This window comes from Pinus tabuliformis, chromosome Q, assembly GCF_031772625.1.
Source record: "Pinus tabuliformis cultivar Carrire ecotype Pingquan chromosome Q, CPIR1, whole genome shotgun sequence".
NCBI lineage: Eukaryota > Viridiplantae > Streptophyta > Pinopsida > Pinales > Pinaceae > Pinus > Pinus tabuliformis.
The window spans coordinates 242,859,363-242,876,236 of NC_142296.1; the positions used below are offsets into that span (position 1 = coordinate 242,859,363).

At 40.5% G+C, this 16,874-nt stretch overlaps 1 protein-coding gene across 1 annotated transcript in view; it reads right to left on the reverse strand.

The window, feature by feature from the left end:
• LOC149219092 (uncharacterized) overlaps positions 1 to 16,874 on the reverse strand; it is a 259,733-nt gene that overhangs the window by 81,033 nt on the left and 161,826 nt on the right. The window contains 2 exon segments of the mRNA XM_089384255.1: positions 10,338 to 10,379; positions 10,487 to 10,540. Of these exon segments, the coding sequence (XP_089240381.1) occupies positions 10,338 to 10,379; positions 10,487 to 10,540 (96 nt within the window).

Sequence of the window (16,874 nt, forward strand, 5' to 3'; positions counted from 1 at the left end):
TGGTTTATGCCAAGAGTTGGATTGGAGAGAGGTGATGAGTTGGTACACGGTGGATGGAGCAACATTCCTGGTTGGAGTTATAGCAGAGCAGGAGCCATGGAGCCTTGATATTTGTTTTTGGTGGCATTGGGATCTAGGAGGATTCGTTGATGACAAGTTCAGTCAGAGATTGGTTTGGGATCCGAGCATTAAGGGGCCCGTTCATGATGGGTTGACATAGGAGCAAGGCATCACCCAGTGGTTTGTATGGGATTTGGGCATTGGGTCTCAATTGCATCAGGCCACTAGATTGGTCCACAGATTTGGATTGCTTGAGGGCAAGCAATCTTTGGGCGGAAGTATTGCCATGTTGTTAAGTTATGGTATGTTCTATGCTTATAACAGTTTACTTTTTTTCTTATTATATTCCACAGATTAGCAATTACATGTACATAAAGTAAAGTGTAGATAGAACATTAAACGATCGACAGAAAACAAGCCAAGACAAGAGACACAAGATGTGGCGGCTAGCCAGGGACAAACCCCACAATGTGTGGGGAAACCCTTTGATCAAATCTTCTTTTATCTTCAATAATTCAGCAGAGAGAAATAGTGCAATAAATCTGATTCATATCAGCAGTAACAAACCCTAGATCAGCAACATCAGCATTAGCGGCTTCATTATCAAACTAGGGCAGACAATATCTCACAAACCGACCATCGGATTGACTTCATTTCACGACCAAAAGTTGCGGCTTCCAGAGGAGGTTTAGATGAACCTACAACGTAGTTCAAATGAGGAGATCTTCTAGGCCACGTAGGTCAATCTTTACTTCTGCAGTTGTTGCTTCAGTTTTAGCAGTTTCTGGCTTCAAACTAGGGCAGTCGATATCTTGCAAACCGTTCGTCGGATTGACTTCATTCCACCACAAAAGTTGCGGCTTTCAGAGGAGATCCAGATGGACCTATAGTGCAGTTCCAAAGAGGAGATCTTCTAGGCCACGTAGGTCAATCTTTACTTCTGCAGTTGTAGCTTTAGTTTCAGCAGTTTCCGACTTCAAACTAGGGCAGTCGATATCTTGCAAACCGTTCGTCGGATTGACTTCATTCCACCACAAAAAGTTGCGGCTTTCAGAGGAAATCCAGATGGACCTACAACGCAGTTCCAAATAGGAGATCTTCTAGGCCACGCAGGTCAATCTTCGGATCTACAGTTACAACTTCAGGTTCAACAGCTTCCGGCTTCACATGTGTGAGAGAGACCCATTTCTGCGCAGTAGAGAGAGAGAGACGTGATGAGAAGAGTGAGTGCAAATGAGGAAAAGTCCTCTTATATTTATACACAACGTTGGTGTTTGAATAGATGTGACTGTTGGACTTCTGAGCCTACATGAGTTGTAGGTCGGCTTGATAATAATTCCATAATCAAAATAAATTCATATCTCCATGAATACTTATCGGAATCGAATGATCTTTATATCAATCCTACACCTCTCGACGAGAGGAATCTAATAAAAATATTATCAGCCATGAGTAAGATGACCCACATGAAGTTTTGCCCTGGTTGCCAATTTTAACACTCCCTCTCAACCAGGGAGAACTTCATCTGAAATCTGTCTATCGGTCGTTACTATTCATCCATCAAATGCACTGCCCTGTACAGCCTGACCCTTGCCCTGCTCTGCTCTATTCTACCTGTTCTGCTTTGTCTTGTTTTGCCCTGTACTGATCGGTACTATTTTGCTCTGTTCTGCTCTGCTCTTGCATTATTCTGTTCTGCTCTGCTTTTGTCTGAATTATGAAGAAGAAGAAATGATCGAGGATGTATCATATTGACTCAAAGTCAGTCTCAGAGTATGTACCACTGGTCCCAGACCAGTCTCAACCAATCCGAAGTCAGCGTCATAGTGAGTACAACTCCACTGGTCCTAGACCAGTATCATCCTCCATTGACTCAAAGTCAATCTCAGAGTGCGTACCACTGGTCCCAGACCAGTCTCAGCCGACCCGAAGTCAGCTTCATAGTAAGTACCACTCCTACCACTAGTCTCAGACCAGTATTGTAGTCTCAGAGAGTGTACCACTGGTCCCAGACCAGTCTCAACCAACTCGAAGTCAGCGTCATAGTATGTACCACTCTCTTTGGTCCCAGACTAGTACTGCACTGACACGAAGTTAGTCTCGGAGTATGTACCACTGGTCCCAGACCAGTCTCAACGAACCCAAAGTCAGCGTCATAGTATGGTACAACTCCTACCACTGGTCCCAGACCAGTATCGCAGTCTCAGAGAGTGTACCACTGGTCCTAGACCAGTCTTAACCGACCCGAAGTCAGCGTCATAGTATGTACCACTCTCACTGGTCCCAGACCAGTACTGCACTGACACGAAGTCAGTCTCGAAGTATGTACCACTGGTCCCAGACCAGTCTCAACCAACCCGAAGTCAGCGTCATAGTATGGTACAACTCCTACCACTGGTCCCAGACCAGTATCATTGATCCTAGATCAATGGAGGTCATCCTAGCGTAGGGAGTACGGTAGATACAACGATGCGTCCATTGGTACTACTATGGTCCCTAACTTCATTTCCTTGCTCATCGATCAGATGAGAGGTACTTCCCATGAGTCCCAGACTGCATGGGTAGGATGCCTCGACAGGAGAACTAATCAATCCTGCTACAATCACCATGGAGAACACATCAATCCAGGCCGCCATGGAGAAAACATCAATCCAGGCCTCACAGTAGAACACATCAATCCTGCTACAATCGCCATGGAGAACACATCAATCCAGGTCTCACAGGAGAACACATCAATCCTGCTACATAGAAGAGCGAATCATCCTGTTCCACAAGAGAGCGAGTCATCTTGTTCCAGTGCGCACCACCAGGGGAGGGTGAGTCACCCTGTGGTCGTATGTTGCTCCAGTAAGACCCGCAAGCCGTCAGAGCTCCCAGAGCTCAATGTATGCAACATGCAGGATCCTTGTACAAGGGTTTCTTGACGACTCCAAGTTGTTTGGGAAAATCACAGATTAGATCTTTCCTCGAGGCTTTGACAAGGTGTATCAACCTGTACATCATCTTAATGTGATGGAGCCTCCTTGCTCATCGACTTACCATATCCCAGATGATGTCTATCTGCTGGAGCAATCGACGAATACAGGATTCCTCAATAATCGAATCCCACCTCTGGTTGTTACAGAGAATCACAATGGTATGTGTTCAAACAGCTCACTGAAGAGCTTCCCCAACCAGGCAGCTTCATACGAGATCATACTCATAGATATGTATCCGGTCTCGGTGGTGCTTATGGCAACTGACTTCTGCTTCCTACTCATCCATTATATCGAAGCAGAATCCAAAGAGAAACAACACTAAAAAGTGCTCCAGTGATCCTCCACACTACCTGCCTAATCAGCATTCGAATAATCATGCAGTTTCATATTTCCGGTAGTGTATCTCAATCCATTAGTAATTGTGCCATGAAGATATCTTAGAAGATTCTTGGCATCAATGCAGTGAGGCTCAACCAAATATGAGCTCACAGTGCTAACTGCAAAACATATGTACGGACGAAGGTTCACTACGAACATCAACGCGAATGAGTTTTTGAAACTCAGAGGCATTTCCCAAATCTGGTTCGACATCACTACCATATAACTTCTAAAAGTTAAGATCCTCGAGGTAGTCACAGGCTTGCAGTCCATCATACCAAATCTTTCCAATATCTTTACCACATATTTTCCTTGAGATAGGAAAATTTCCCTTGGCTTCTGCCATACTTCAAGTCCTTGGTCCTTCATTTCAAATTCAGAAGCCAACTCCCTCTTACATTTGTGAATGAGAGGGTCTGCACCTGTTAGAAAGAGGTCATCCACATACAACACCAGTATGAGAGGCTTGTCATCTTCAACCTTAAAGTAAAGGTTAGGATCGGCTTCACTCCTAGTGAATCCCAGCTTCATCAAGTAGCTATCGATCCTCTCATACCATGCTCGGGGTGCTTGCTTCAGCCCATAGAGAGCCTTCTTCAACTTGCATACATGAGATTTTCGATCATAAATCTCAAATCCTTCGGGTTGCTCCACGTAGACCTCTTCTTTGATCGAACCGTGCAAGAACGTGGTCTTGACATCCATCTGATGTAGGTTCCATCCTTGTGAAGCCACAAGGGCTATGATTGAGCGGATAGTCGTATATCTGGCAACAGGTGAAAATATCACATCATAGTCTATACCTTCCTTCTGAGCAACAAAACGAGCCTTATACTTTTCCGTACTTTCATCTGTTGCATGCTTTATCTTGTAAAGCCATTTAGAAGTGACAATTGTCTTGTCCTGGGGTCTGGGAACTACTTCCCAAACATCATTCTCCATAATAGAATCATATTCTTTGGTCATAGCATCCTTCCATACTTGATGCTTGATGGCATCTGTGAATGATGGAGGCTCATTTTGTATGATCATGCTCATGATGGTCAGGTATCCCTGATACCTGTTAGGTTTCTTACTTTCACTGAAGGTTCCTCGGGGTGCAGCATGTCCTTCAGTATCATCAAGTATCCCCCTAAGCCATGAAGGCCTCTTCCTAGAAGAGGGAGGCTCAGGTGGATAAATAAGATCCATGGGTTCCTCTACATCAGGCATTGTTACATCATCTACCCATAGACATCTTCCACAATCGTACGGTTCTTCCTTTCCGCCACACCATTCTACTCAGGAGTATGTGGTGTAGTAGTCTCCCTCTTAATGCCAACCTCAAATATGCCTGAGTGAACCAACTATAATATATCGGAGGTCTTGCTTTGGCTTGAGGGGAATGGTCCCCTTTTGAGCTTTCCTTCGGCACATCTTGTACATACACCTTCTTTCTCTACTCGGAATTCGAGCATCCCTGTCACCATTTGTCTTACACTGGGTAGAGCTTTATAATGAAGGTGGGCAAACCTCCGATGCCAAAGTTCGGACTGAAGAGTTGTGTCACAAGACATGACACCTAGCGGACTTCCATCGACCTGATATAATGAATCAACACTAAACCCAAGAGTAAAGGCATCTTTAACATTATTTTTCCATATACATACCTTGCCATTGCTAAAGGTTACCTTGTAGCCTTTGTCTTCCATTGCCGAGATGGACACTAGGTTCTTTTTGAGGTTAGGTGCATTTAATACATCCTGGACTTTCTAGCCTTCTTGAATGGTTGTCTTCTTCCTCGATCCCCAACTCTCCTCTTACCTTTGCTGTTGAATTTGTCATTCCTTTGATTTGCCATCAGAGGGATTTTGATCATCGTCCCAGTGTGAGTCCTTTCTATCTGGGCACTCCCTTGCATAGTGACCTGCTTTATCGCAGATGTAACATCGTCCTTTTCTTCCACCCTTAGGTCCAACCTTTCCTTTTGATTTAGTCTCGAAATTATTTCTTTTTTTAACATGAGAAGAAAAGGTAGCAGGAGGACCTTTAGGCATGGGCATTTCTTGCTCTTCTTCCCTTGTTTCTTCTTGAATGCATCTAGCCATTAATTCCTCGAAACCAAGAATTACATTATAGTTCAAAAGAGTAGTCCTGAACACGTACCATTCGGATGGTAATCCTCCAAGAGTCGTGAGTGCCATTTCCCAGTCTATCGTAGATTTCCTTGGAGATGTCCAGTTCAGAGATGTAGGCCACCAAGTGCTTGTCGATAGAGTCCCGGATGATATTCTATTTTGACTTCTTCGGTTTTCCATTTGTTCCATGCAGCAGCGGATGCATTTGATGGAGGCTCAACAATATTGCCTCTTACATGGTCCAGCACTCCTGGATCTTCTAGGGTTAGATTGATAGACATCTTCCATGTGTGATAGTCAGCTTTCTCACGGAGCTTGTCTTTGGCAGGAAAGAGTGTTGAGGACCCCATCATTCTTTTAGGATAGCCTTGCCAATCTTCTCTTCGGTGATTGCTCTTGCTCTTGCTTGAGCTTTGTCTTCACCTCAGCTCTGATACCATGTTAAGTTATGGTATGTTCTATGCTTTAACAGTTTACTTCTTTTTCTTATTACATTCCACAGATTAGCAATCACATGTACATAAAGTAAAGTGTAGATAGAACATTAAACGATCGACAGAAAACAAGCCAAGACAAGAGACACAAGATGTGGCGCCTAGCCAAGGACAAACCCCACAATGTGTGGAGAAACCCTTTGGTCAAATCTTCTTTTATCTTCAATAATTCAGCAGAGAGAAATAGTGCAATAAATCTGATTCATATTAGCAGTAGCAAACCCTAGGTCAGCAGCGTCAGCATTAGCGGCTTCATTATCAAACTAGGGCAGACGATATCTCACAAACCGACCATCAGATTGACTTCATTTTACCACCAAAAGTTGCCGCTTCCAGAGGAGGTTCAGATGAACCTACAACGTAGTTCAGATGAAGAGATCTTCTAGGCCACGTAGGTCAATATTTACTTCTGCAGTTGTAGCTTCAGTTTCAGCAGTTTCCGACTTCAAACTAGGGCAGTCGATATCTTGCAAACCGTTTGTCGGATTGACTTCATTCCACCACCAAAAGTTGCGGCTTTCAGAGGAAATCCAGATGGACCTACAGCGCAGTTCCAAAGAGGAGATCTTCTAGGCCATGCAGGTCAATCTTTACTTCTTCAGTTGCAGCTTCAGTTTCAACAGTTTCCGGCTTCAAACTAGGGTAGTCGCGCAAATCGTTCGTTGGATTGACTTCATTCCACCACCAAAAGTTGCAGCTTTCAGAGGAGATCCAGATGGACCTACAACGCAGTTCCAAAGAGGAGATCTTCTAGGCCACGCAGGTCAATCTTTGGATCTGCAGTTGCATCTTCAGGTTCAACAGCTTCCGGCTTCACATGTGTGAGAGAGAGACCCATTTCTGCGCAGTAGAGAAGAGACTCATTTCTGCGCAGTAGAGAGAGAGAGAGATGTGATAAGAAGAGTGAGTGCAAATGAGGAAAAGTCCTCTTATATTTATACACAACGTTGGTGTTTGAATAGATGCGATTGTTGGTCTGAGCCTACATGAGTTGTAGGTCGGCTTGATTATAATTCCATAATCAAAATAAATTCATATCTCCATGAATACTTATCAGAATCGGATGATCTTTATATCAATCCTACACCTCTCGACGAGATGAATCTAATAAAAATATTATCAGCCACAAATAAGATGACCCACATGAAGTTTTGCCCTGGTTGCCAATTTTAACACATGTGCCCATTTTTTATTCTTCTTCAAAGTACAGTGAAGGTGGATTTCCAGGGCAGGTGATGGCCCGGTCAATGGAGCAGGTTTATGCCATCAGGGGTCTCGATGGAGTTTTGAGGAATTTTTATGGGATTTGATGTCATTCGCATGGCATATTCCATCATCCGCACAATTTGCCTTTCGTTCCATCACATTCTGGCAACTTTCAAAAATCAGCGTTATTATTGGGCATAACTTAATTAATTATGCTCGAGGTCGCATTCCAGAAAGATTAATTGATGGAATGCCTCAGTGTAATAGCTCGTTGGAACCGGAACGAGAAGATCTACACGATGGGATGATGAGAAGAGACTTCTAGTGGCCAAAGAGAGTATGGTGGGTGATTTTCCATTTTCCTTGGTTAAAAATGACTTTAATTAGTCATTTAATTAAAGAAAAATAATTAATTGGAGAAAAAGGGCCAAAAGTGACTTAAGTGAAATCAAATAAATTAAAAGATCACTTCATAAATTCAATGGAGGAGCTTCTAAAATAATAATAAAATTATAAAATAAGATGCTTCTAGAGGCTTGGAGATCTATCCATGAGATCTATAAAAGAGGAGAAGGTCATTTGGAGACATCTTGATTTTGATATTGTCTCTTGCATGAGAGGTTGAGAACCCAGTTCTCTACTCCATTGGTAGCCCCAAGATGGAAACCTTTGGGTGATTCAGTGAGATTGGGCGAGCACCCATCTCCCCCTAGTGGATTCATTCAAAATCCACAAGTGTAGTGATTGATTTCCTGTTTTAGTTTGGAGGTCGGCATTAGCATTATTACATATCTTGGAGGGCCATGCCCAACTATTGTATTGGCATCTATTTCTATATAAGTTGGATTTTGTTGCTGCATTTCTCATGGCTCCGCATTTTGTGATCTTTTAATGAGATTTTATGTGCAATTTATGGGTTCACTATTCGGGTTTTACATGACAATCTTCTATTTGTGAATGAAATTTTTATTTGGAGTTTGTCTGAGTTAAAAATTCGAGTTTGTTCCAATTTTATTTCATTTGGGACATTACAGAGAGAGAAGTCTAGTTGGAGCAAGAAATGGAGGATCTTGGAATCATGTTATGTGTTGATCATATAGGGTTGTTGGTTGGCTAGCTATCCAAGGAGGAGAAAATTTTCTCCTATGGGTTACCCACGTTTTGGTGGGTAAAAGACTCATTTTTTACCTCAATATTCCCCTATTGTAGGTTGAAGTAATCAATTCTTCCACTTATGGGCTAGATATGGAGTTAGGTTGATATAGCTAATGCTCCAACATATTGTAATAGAGTAATGATAGGATGTGAAAGATGGAAATAATTTAGGGAGGAAGACTAATCAAAGATAGTTGAGGATATTGCTTGGGGAGATGTTCCACTCTCACTTTCTTACTTTATAACACATGTTCTAACTTTTGATTCATTTATGAAAATTTAGATGTGATGATTAGTGATGGATAAATTATTGTAATTCTGTTAGTAGAAATTATTGAACGATGCATTTTTCTGATTTACTGTCCTACATGTTTGGTTGCGAACATACAAGAATTTTGCATTAGAGTAAATGGTTATTTATCACTAGTATATGTGCAAGATGTGTATGCTAGCTATGCATACGTGTTATGCATGTATGCTAATACAATTACTTGATATATTAATTACAAAACTAACTACTTAATTAATAGTTTAATGATTATGGAAATTATAATTGCATATGTAGATATCTGGTGGCATTAAATATCATCCTTGAATTTGATTATTGGCTGGTATGATAAATTATAAATGGGTATGGTGGGTTGCCATAAATTTTGGGGAAAATACTCAAGTTTCATTTATAAGCTAGCATGAGAAGTAAGACTTTCCAACTTTATTTTTATACATTTTATGAAACTCATTTTTATTTTATTTTAACTAAGATTTCCCAAAACTCTAGAAGAATAGGGTGGAAGGTCATTAATGAGGGGGGTTGAGGAGACTTTGGGAAAGTGGGTATGGAAATGTGATAAGAGAGGAAGAGGAAAGCATGTGAGGCGGTGGATGTATCTTCAAAGAAAAACATTGAGGATGAACTATTTTGGAGTCATGGCATTGCTTTGAACTACTAGGATAGTTGGGATATCGATTTTGTTGGTTGGTTGGTTGTTCTTAGAGCTTTGGGCATGCAGGGATAAAGAACCTAAGGTTTTTTGGAACTAGGTAGCCAGATAAGTTGTTCCTAGTTGCCTAGGAGAGTTATATCCAGTTTGAGCAAGCCAAATCTGAAGATCTAAAAAGGAGTTGCATTTGGCTAAATCAAGCAAAATCTAAAGAGGAGCTACAGTGGTACTCTAGGTTAATAAATCAAATATAATCAGAGGTACTTTCTTATTTAATCCAAATGTTTGCTATCAACTAGCTAGATAAATTGTTGTGAAGAAACTTATTAATTAGATGTTCCATGTTATGCTTGACCACCACAATGAAATGTTTATTTCTTAGGCTTAAATTATAATTTTACAGCAGCAATAACAAAAAGAGTACATTGGAGCTAATGCTGTGAAAAGAGCAACAATCTAATAGAAAATTTGTAATTAATAACCACTTGTTAAAGGTTTAGGATAAAACATTAATAAACTTATCTGATCACATATATCATATCTTCTCAAGAATTGAGTGATCAATATATAGAGTTTATTAGAATTTATTCATTATTGTACAGAGTTTATGATAAGTTGTCACATAAAGCAAATAAATGCACAATCAACATGCAGATAATTTCAGTACAGTTCAATGAATACCAATTGAACCAGAGAATATAAAACAATGTCTATGTATTTCCTTTACATTCAAGGGAGAGAAATTGGGAAAAAATGGTTGTTCTATGTGTCTATGGAAATTCAAAAACTTCCCATAGCATGCCAATTTCTAAAATGGAAAATGCATGTACCATTTTCTTAATTTAGGCTGTGGCAAGTAATCTACTCATGCATTTCTACAAATCAAGCTATTCACAGCAAGGAACTATTTGACAAGAAACATAGGGAACATATCGACATCAAACCTTTAATATAGTGAAGGTTAAAATACTCCTATTCTAAATTTAATTTTATCAAAAAAATACGTACCTGTTCATCCGCTCCAGCTTCCTTGGAGACAATGCTACCAACCTACAAAATAAAAAAAGTCAGAGAAAAATATTTCTGAATCCATACCCAACTAACAAGTACAGAGACAAGTCAACCAAATCCAACCACAATAGTAATTCAAAACTTACACATGGAAAGACAAAAGGAAAGAAAACCCCTGTCAAGGCAGCAACATATGGAACCTGTACCATTAAAACCAAGACATTGAATTGAGAAAGACCTCTTTTCAACAGCTGGAAAAACAAGAAAAATTTGACAAAAGTAAACAAGGCAAAGACCACTCTTTCATATGATTTTTTTTTTTTTTTCAAAATGAAAAGAACTGTATATTTTATAATTGGAAAATATTGCATATTTTCCCCTCTTAGTTTTAAGAGAAGACCAACACAAACAAGAGAGAGAGAGAGAGATGGCAGTAATAAATAAGATGGAGTCAGATGAACATAACATTCAACATTTTTTTGTACATATGTCTGGAAATGATTAAATGAACTCCTTGAAATTGAACAACCACTAGCATAATGTGTCGGTCACAAGTCACTAAAGTGAAATGTGACCTCTAACTCTTAAAGAATGTTGTATTACTCCAACAAATCCCTAATATCTAACCTCTCAATGCAAAAAATCAAACTCTTACAAAGAACAACTCAACAAGTTAATATAAGAGTGAACCCATGGGTATCAATCACACTTTCTAATGAATATGGTGATGAAATTTTCATGTTTGACATTTTTTTAAATCAAAGCCATCGAAACTCATATATGCATTGAGAATTTTGTTGTGCAGTAGAAAGATATTTCATAGAGAATTTCATTACCTTTCTAATATCTTTACAAAAAATTTAATGACATTTACTACGTCAAATTTGCTTTTCATTGTGTATTTATCTTCGAAATTTTTGAAAAGGATAAATAATAATCTTTGTTTTCAGCAACTATTGTAGTGTTAAATTATAATTTTGAAAAACAATTATATGAGCACTGTTACCCATCTATATACATGGTTGACCCTTGGAGAAACTTTTTCTCCTAAGATGCAGATTTCCAGCTAGCTGCCTCATATGATCCACAAATAGCAGCCTCAGATGCTTCATGCCCTCAAAGGAATCCAATGAAGGTGGGGTCATTTATTGTGAGGCTCATTAACCATTTTTGCATACAAGTGCTTTCATTTAATGTTTTTGACATTCTAGTATGTATCATGGGTTGAGATAAGGAAATAGATCAAGACACTTGGAGCATATACTTGTTCCCTCATTTCACCTTGGTGGTTATCATTTGCTTCTAGTCCATTGTGACTTCGTTAGGGCCTTTCTTTCACTTTCTAAGAGGGGCACAATTTGAAGGCTCTAATTGTGGTAGTGTCTCCATCTTATTCATACTTAACACTTGCCATCATTCTCTTACACATTCATCTATCTTTTGATCGGTTGTTGTTAGTCACTCATATTGGTTCCATATATACCTCATCCTATGGGAAGAAGGGGTTCGAAATTCTCAAATTTGATGGAGCTATAAAATAAAAGAAAGAGCATAGACCACAATGTTAAAACGCAAAAGAGTGGAAAGGGATGTAAAGAGAATCAAAATCTAGTTATAGCTTGAGCTCTACCCCCTCTTATATAGCCACTTACCCCCAAGTTCCATGCATATTTCATCCCTATCAAAATAAAAGGAACCTTTTAAAGAACATCCCAACCTCGATGAAGCAATAAAATGCTCATCATTAAAGGGGGATATCATCATTACTACATGATAATGAGTAAAGCTAGTTAAACAAGCCAATCAAAGCAAGAAAAAGGCTAATAAAAGGGTTTGGAAAACAAAGGCAAGGGAAGGTAACTCAAGTAGTTAAGTGCTCCCTCTATAGAGTGTGAAAATTTCCTTGAATTGCAGTGACTGGAAATTTATTCTTCTAACTGATTAATTATGCAGTTTATTTGCTACGACAAATAACAAATAATCACATTGCAATTATTCACAATAAAATTATGTTGTGGAAAATAAACTGGAACTGAGAAATATAGATGCACACACAAAATAAAAATGGCACCAATATTTATGGACAACAGTCCCTGGAAAAACCCCGAAGGGAAATCTAGTGCAATAAATGAGGGTTTACTTTTATTATTATGCAGTAACAAAATCTGAGTACAATAATCTGGATGCCTGATTGGTAATCCTCCAAGAACAATCTCGTCAAAACAATTACGAGAAAATTTATCCCTCTGCCAAATAAATCTGCCCCCTTCTAGCCTATGTGCACTACCTAACTGGTTGCTCGCACTCTTGGCCTGCACAGTTTGTATGACCTCCTGGAACTACTCCAAATTGGCTGTCTAGCCTTCCCCTGCCACAAGAAAATTTTGCTCTACCTTCCAGAATGATTTTCTAGTCTCCAGCAACTGATATAAACTCTTCTAGGCACTTCCTTCTGCTAATCTGGGTAACTCGCACCACCTAGATGACTTCTCTATAGAATATTTCGGTCTCCTCTCTGCTCGCTCTTCGGAACTGGAAATCACTAGGAAATTCCTCCCAAATTTCTTTGTTGTTTCTCCCTCTTGCTTCTGCTCTCCTTCTAGTTCAAACTCTTCTTCCCTGCTCGATCTCTACAACTAGATAGCTCGATCTACAAAGGAACCCACTCTCCCTGTGTCTCACAATTGTATCATCTCCATACCCATCGACTTGCTCTTATAATCTCTCGTTGGATCACCAACGACCATGATTAAATCGTTATCAATGACTAAGATCATCTCAAACTCAATCTGTGTGAGTTTCTAGAGCTTTCTCAACTTTCCTTAATTAATTCCTATTAATTAACCAATTTTCCTAAGTTAGACTTGGGAAAAATTTAAATGACCGTTAATTAATTTAATTAAGGCATTTCGCAAGCTTATCTCACGAAACCTTTTATGGTTTTTGAAGATCTTGTGTTCCTTAGTCTCTTAGACACAAATCTAGACTAGAACACCCGTACAATGGTACAAAAACTAACACTCCCTCTTAGCGAGGAAGGTGTTCTCTCCCATAACATCTTCCCTCATGCTACTGATGTCTGACATTTGTAACAACCTGTCACTGTCCATCAAGCTACTATGCATACTTTGATGTTTCTGCTACCTCTATAGCTGAACCACTCTGCATCTACGCTACTGCTGACACTGCATTATCGCACCCTGCACTGTTGCCAACTCTTCCTGCACTGCATCTGATCTCATGTTGTTGTTGCTGCTACAACTACTGCAACTAAGAACGATCTAATGATCCATTGTGTCCCTGTACCAGCTCTGCAACTATCTCCTAAGTCTCTGATTGCAACTAGTATTTTCAGTGTCTGCTGAGTAACTGTATGCGCCCAAATATCTCTGTGCCTTCGAGTAATTGACTGCAACTAGTCTCTGCTACTACCCCTCAAAATTTGATTGTGCCTACTAACATGGATCATCATGCTACTGAAAATTGTGGGCCCTTGTAGACAAGGTAATGATCCATATGAAGAGTATACTGCAAATGCTCCTCCTCTTCCATGGACCCTACCCGATCCTACAACTCTGAAGCCTCACACCCCTCCTCTATCTGGAGGTATAGTTGCTATCAATGCAAATTCCTCCAACCTGGAGGTTAACTCATCTATGTCTGTCGATGTTGTTGTTTGCTTCTCCCCCTTCTATTGATATTTGTAGCTTGGGAGGTACTCCAAACCCTAAGCTAGAGGTACTCCAAACTCTAAGGATTGGGCACCACAAATGTGCTTTGAGGGCTTAGAACTCAAGGTGGGGGTTTTGTACCCAAAGGAGTTGGTTCAAAACCAGAGATAGTTTGATGGTTTGATTCTTGGAGATGAAAGGGATCCCTTAGAGGAACAAGGGGCGGTTTCAAGCACCAAGAACAAAGGTTTACAAAGTCAGATATAAATTTTTGTATCTTTAGTTGGGTGAAATTGGCATAAAGTTTGGGTTGGTTAGACACTAGAGGTGTCCTTTGGAGGTTTGTTCATTGCACCCCAAGTAACATATAAATAAGACACAAGGATACCTCATTTGAGACCATCCAATGTGCAACACATCACAAGATACTTATCTAATTTGGCTACAGATCTGAAGACCCCAACGAAGGTGAAAAGAAGATCTGTTTTCTTTTCTAGACAAATTTGAGGGCCGAGTTGATCTAGAGCAGTTCCGAGGCCTGGGAAGTTAATTCTGGCAAGTTTGTGCATGATTTGAAGGCTGCTTTATCTCTATTATTGGTCGCAGAACTTCAGGAAGGGTTGCAGCTAGACCGACCATATTTCGGGAGGGTTGAGAGGCCTAGAAACAGGCCTGAACTAGGTCGCAATCACAGAAAGATGCAACAAAGTTTTGAGAGGCCTGAAGTGAGGTAGGATGCAGAATTTGGAGCAGAAGATAGGGCTGACACAACCTTAACCAGAGATCAGATTGCACTACAACCAAGGACAAGAGGACCAATAGTGCGTTGGAGGATAAGGTATGATTATCCTCTTGTTGTGATGATTTGTTGCTAATGGATGTTGTCCTAGTTCAGGACAAATGTAGGAGCAACCAAAAGAATAGTTTTGGGAGGGCTATAGTGGCTTGCTCCAAGCCCTAAGTACAACCTCTTGAAGGACTAAGAGGACTGTTAGAAGAGGCAGAATTGAAGAAGCTCAGGACTGATCTTTGAAGGACGAAAGAAGGATGTCAAGGGAGCTGGTTGATTAGCCCTAGATTGCGTGTTAGAGAAGGACATCTACAGCAAAAGTGGGTAGCCCTTCATGCCCTAAGTTTGTCTTCATCAGGAAACATAGGAAGACAATAGTGGGAAGAAGTCCCTAAGAGTTGTGTCCTTGAAGGACTAAGGAGCAACTAGTGGGCAAGAAGTCCCAAAGGAGCTGAGGAGCAGCAGTGGTAGTCTAGAGTTGTTCACAAATGGAGTTGTGAACAACTCGCAAGAAGACCCTATGTGTTGATGCATTGATGGACGAATGGTCAGCTAGAGGGTAGATTGGAGCCGTGTTTAGTGACCTAAAGGAGTTGGTTCATTGATAGAGGCGGGTTGGTGTTGCTATAGATCAGAGCCAAAGGACCGAGCATATGTGTTCAGGGTACGTTGAATGAAAGGGTTGTGTGTGGCCACCATCAACAAGTAGGTCAAATTGTATCTTGTTCAGGGTAAATTGGTTGTCGAAGGACTGACACCAAACCCTAGTTGTATTTCCTTGTATCAGTGGATGTATGAGGGCCATTATCCCTGGTACGAGAGCCCTAGAATGTTGTATTATAGTTGTTAGTATAATGAAGTTGGGTTGTTAAAAATTGTAAAAAGTTGTCTATATTGTGCACTGACTGATTTACCGCTATTTATATTTTGTTGTGCAAAGTAGTTTGTTGTGGTATTTGGATTGGTAATATCAAAGATTCTACGACCCTAACCTAGATTCCAGAAACGTGAAAAAATAACTTTCTATCAGAACTACTTTCAAGGGTTAGTGGATCAGTGTGTGCATAGTGAAGCAGTTCACAGGGAACTGAGATTGTCTGGATCTTGGAGCAGAGGATCCAATTGAAAACATGAAGATGTGGACTTGATTGGCTTGGCAGTGAGATTGGCTGGGAGTTCTAGTGGATTGGTGGTGAGCCTGGTGAACAACAATTTGTTGATCATGGAATTCCTATGTTTTTCCATGGATAATTGGGACAGCTTGAGGATTTCTTTGGCACGGATGAGTTTGGTATGATCGAGATTGCTTCATGTGATGGAATGGATGTTGGTGGGCTAGTTTCTTCATTGGATCGTGATGTTGCATATCTGAGATTGGAGGGATGTGCACGAGTTGTGTTTGATCTGGGAGGATGAGTGTTTGTAGGATTGGGTTGCAGTGAGGTGATGGCTTGTGTTTGACCGCAGCTCGGATTGACCTTGTAGGACACAAGGTGAGTAGTAGGTTGAGTCAGTGGAGATCGTGTAGACTCAAAGGGAGTCTAGCTTCAGAGGGAGCAACCCTATGGAAGTATTGAGATCTTCAAGTTCAGATGAGATGAGGCAGAGGCACTATCGAGATAGCGTGATTCATTCTACAAAGTATGTTGTAGTGATGGACGCTAGATGGGCTAGCGTCGTCGGTGATGATGGTTACTTCCTAGTGTTGGAACTACCTCCCTTGCTAAGAGGGAGTGTTGATATTTGTAGCTTGGGATGTACCCCAACCCCTAGGATAGAGGGTTTTGGAGGAATGAGCACCACAAATGTGCTTTATGGGCTTAGAACCCAAGGTGAGGGTTTTGTACCCAAAGGAGTTGGGCCAAAACCAAATATGAGTTCGATGGTTTGATTCTTGGAGATGGAAGAGCACACTTAGAGGAACAAGGGGCAATTTCAAGCACCAAGAACAGAGGTCTACAAAGTGAGATATTAATTTTTATATGTTTAGTGGGGTGAAATTGGCATAAAGTTCCGATTGTCTAGACACTAGAGGTGCCCTTTGAAGGGTTGTTCATTACACCCTAAGTAACA